This window comes from Penaeus vannamei, unplaced genomic scaffold, assembly GCF_042767895.1.
Source record: "Penaeus vannamei isolate JL-2024 unplaced genomic scaffold, ASM4276789v1 unanchor904, whole genome shotgun sequence".
NCBI lineage: Eukaryota > Metazoa > Arthropoda > Malacostraca > Decapoda > Penaeidae > Penaeus > Penaeus vannamei.
The window spans coordinates 160,001-162,500 of record NW_027213908.1 but is presented as its reverse complement, the minus strand read 5'-3'; the positions used below and the strand labels follow the sequence as shown (position 1 = coordinate 162,500).

At 38.0% G+C, this 2,500-nt stretch overlaps 1 protein-coding gene across 1 annotated transcript in view; it reads right to left on the bottom strand.

Annotated features, from left to right (window-relative positions):
• Positions 1-1,781: 1,781 nt before the first annotated feature.
• Positions 1,782-2,500, bottom strand: part of LOC138861111 (homeobox-like protein HDP1) — a 777-nt gene continuing 58 nt past the window's right edge. The window contains exon 1 of the mRNA XM_070119919.1: positions 1,782-2,500. This exon is cut by the window's right edge and continues 58 nt beyond it. Within this exon, the coding sequence (XP_069976020.1) occupies positions 1,782-2,500 (719 nt within the window).

The following is a 2,500-nucleotide window of genomic DNA, read 5'->3' as shown; positions in this document are numbered from 1 at the left end:
TATATATGTATGTATGTATGTATATATATATATATATATATGTGTATGTATATATATATATATATATATATATATACATATATATACATATATATACATATATATACATATATATACATATATATATGTATATATATATATATATATATATATATATATATATATATGTATGTATGTATGTATGCATGTATATATACATATTCATTTATGTATATATAAGTACATTCATATATATGTTTATATTTATTTATGTTTATAGCTATATTTACAGTATATCCATATTTGCATCTTTAGGGAAATAAGCGCCATGTGACACGGAATTCACATGTGATTCTAGTAGTATCAGTTGCTAAGTAGTCTACCATATTCATGATGAATATTTAATCTAAATTGGAGATAGGATAGTATAATTGAGATATAAACAATCTACCGTTTTAAAAGATATATGGTTCTTTTTCATTTAAGTTGCCACCATTTTTTTTTTGTGTGTGTGTGTGTGTAAAACTGTCCTGTATATTTTTGTTTTAAAAATAGTGAAAAACTAGTGTGCTCATATACAGTACTTGCCGGAAATCGTACATGTCTTGTCATCCAGTCTGTCTGTCTGTTATTGTCTCTCTCTCTTCGCTAGGTCTTTTCTCTCTCTCTCTCTCTCTTCTATTTGTCGGTCTCTCTCTCTCTATTTCGTTCTCTCTCTCTCTCTCTTTTGTTCTCTCTCTTTCTCTCTCTTCTGTTTGTATCTCTCTCTCTCTCTCTTCTATTTGTAGCTCTCTCTCTCTCTCTTCTATTTGTATCTCTCTCTCTCTCTTCTATTTGTAGCTCTCTCTCTCTCTCTCTTCTATTTGTAGCTCTCTCTCTCTCTCTTCTATTTGTATCACTCTTTCTCTCTTCTATTTGTATCTCTCTCTCTCTCTCTCTCTCTCTCTCTCTCTCGCTCTCTCTCTCTCTCTCTCTCTCTCTCTCTCCCTTTCGCTCTCTATCTTGTATCTCTTTCTCTCTCTCTTCTATTTGTAGCTCTCTCTCTCTCTCTCTCTTCTATTTACTCAGCTCTCTCTCTCTCTTCATTTATCTCTCTCTCTCTCTCTTTCTATTTGTATCTCTCTCTCTCTCTCTCTCTCTCTCTCTCTCTCTCTCTCTCTCTCTCTCTCTCTCTCTCTCTCTCTCTCTCTCTCTCTCTCTTTCTTTCTCTCTCTCTCGATGAATGAAGAAACTAATAATGTATCCATAACTGACCACTGCTGCCATCTGTTGGCTGAAATTCAACCATGGCAAAACTGAACTCTCCCTTGGCCAATCACAAACGTTTTTGTTTTTTTTTGCTGTTTTACGTTTCACGCCCGAAACGTTTGTTTAGTCAACATTGCTTTAGGTACTTTAAGTATTGCTACCAAAAACAATACATTAAGATATTGAAAAGAGAACAAGCGATTACCACCTTTAAGAACAGCTTTTCATATATCTTTTTTTTCTTCTATGACGTCAGAGGGAAAACACCGCGACTGTCACGTATTGTCAATCGCCAAAGCAAATACCAGAAGGGTATTGTTCACAGCCAATACCAGAAGGATAAAGCAGAAATATATTATTCATGACCAATACCAGAGGGGTATTGTTCATAGCTAATACCAGAAGGATTTTGATCATCGTCAATGCCAGAAGGACATTGTTCATGGCCAATACCAGAAGGACGTTATTCGTGGCCAATACCAGAAGGACGTTATTCGTGGCCAATACCAGAAGGACGTTGTTCATGGCCAATACCAGAAGGACGTTGTTCAGGGTCAATACCAGAAGGACGTTTTCATTGCCAATACCAGAAGGACGTTGTTCATGGCCAATACCAGAAGGACGTTGTTCATGGCCAATACCAGAGGGACGTTGTTCATGGCCAATACCAGAAGGATATTGTTCATGGCCAATACCAGAAGGACGTTGTTCATGGCCAATACCAGAAGGATATTGTTCATGGCCAATACCAGGACGTTGTTCATGGCCAATACCAGAAGGATATTGTTCATGGCCAATACCAGAAGGACGTTGTTCATGGCCAATACCAGAAGGACATTGTTCATGGCCAATACCAGAAGGACGTTGTTCATGGCCAATACCAGAAGGACGTTGTTCATGGCCAATACCAGAAGGATATTGTTCATGGCCAATACCAGAAGGACGTTGTTCATGGCCAATACCAGAAGGATATTGTTCATGGCCAATACCAGAAGGACGTTGTTCATGGCCAATACCAGAAGGACGTTGTTCATGGCCAATACCAGAAGGACGTTGTTCATGGCCAATACCAGAAGGACGTTGTTCATGGCCAATACCAGAAGGACATTATTCATGGCCAATACCAGAAGGACGTTGTTCATGGCCAATACCAGAAGGATATTGTTCATGGCCAATACCAGAAGGACGTTGTTCATGGCCAATACCAGAAGGACGTTGTTCATGGCCAATACCAGAAGGACGTTGTTCATGGCCAATACCAGAAGGACGTTGT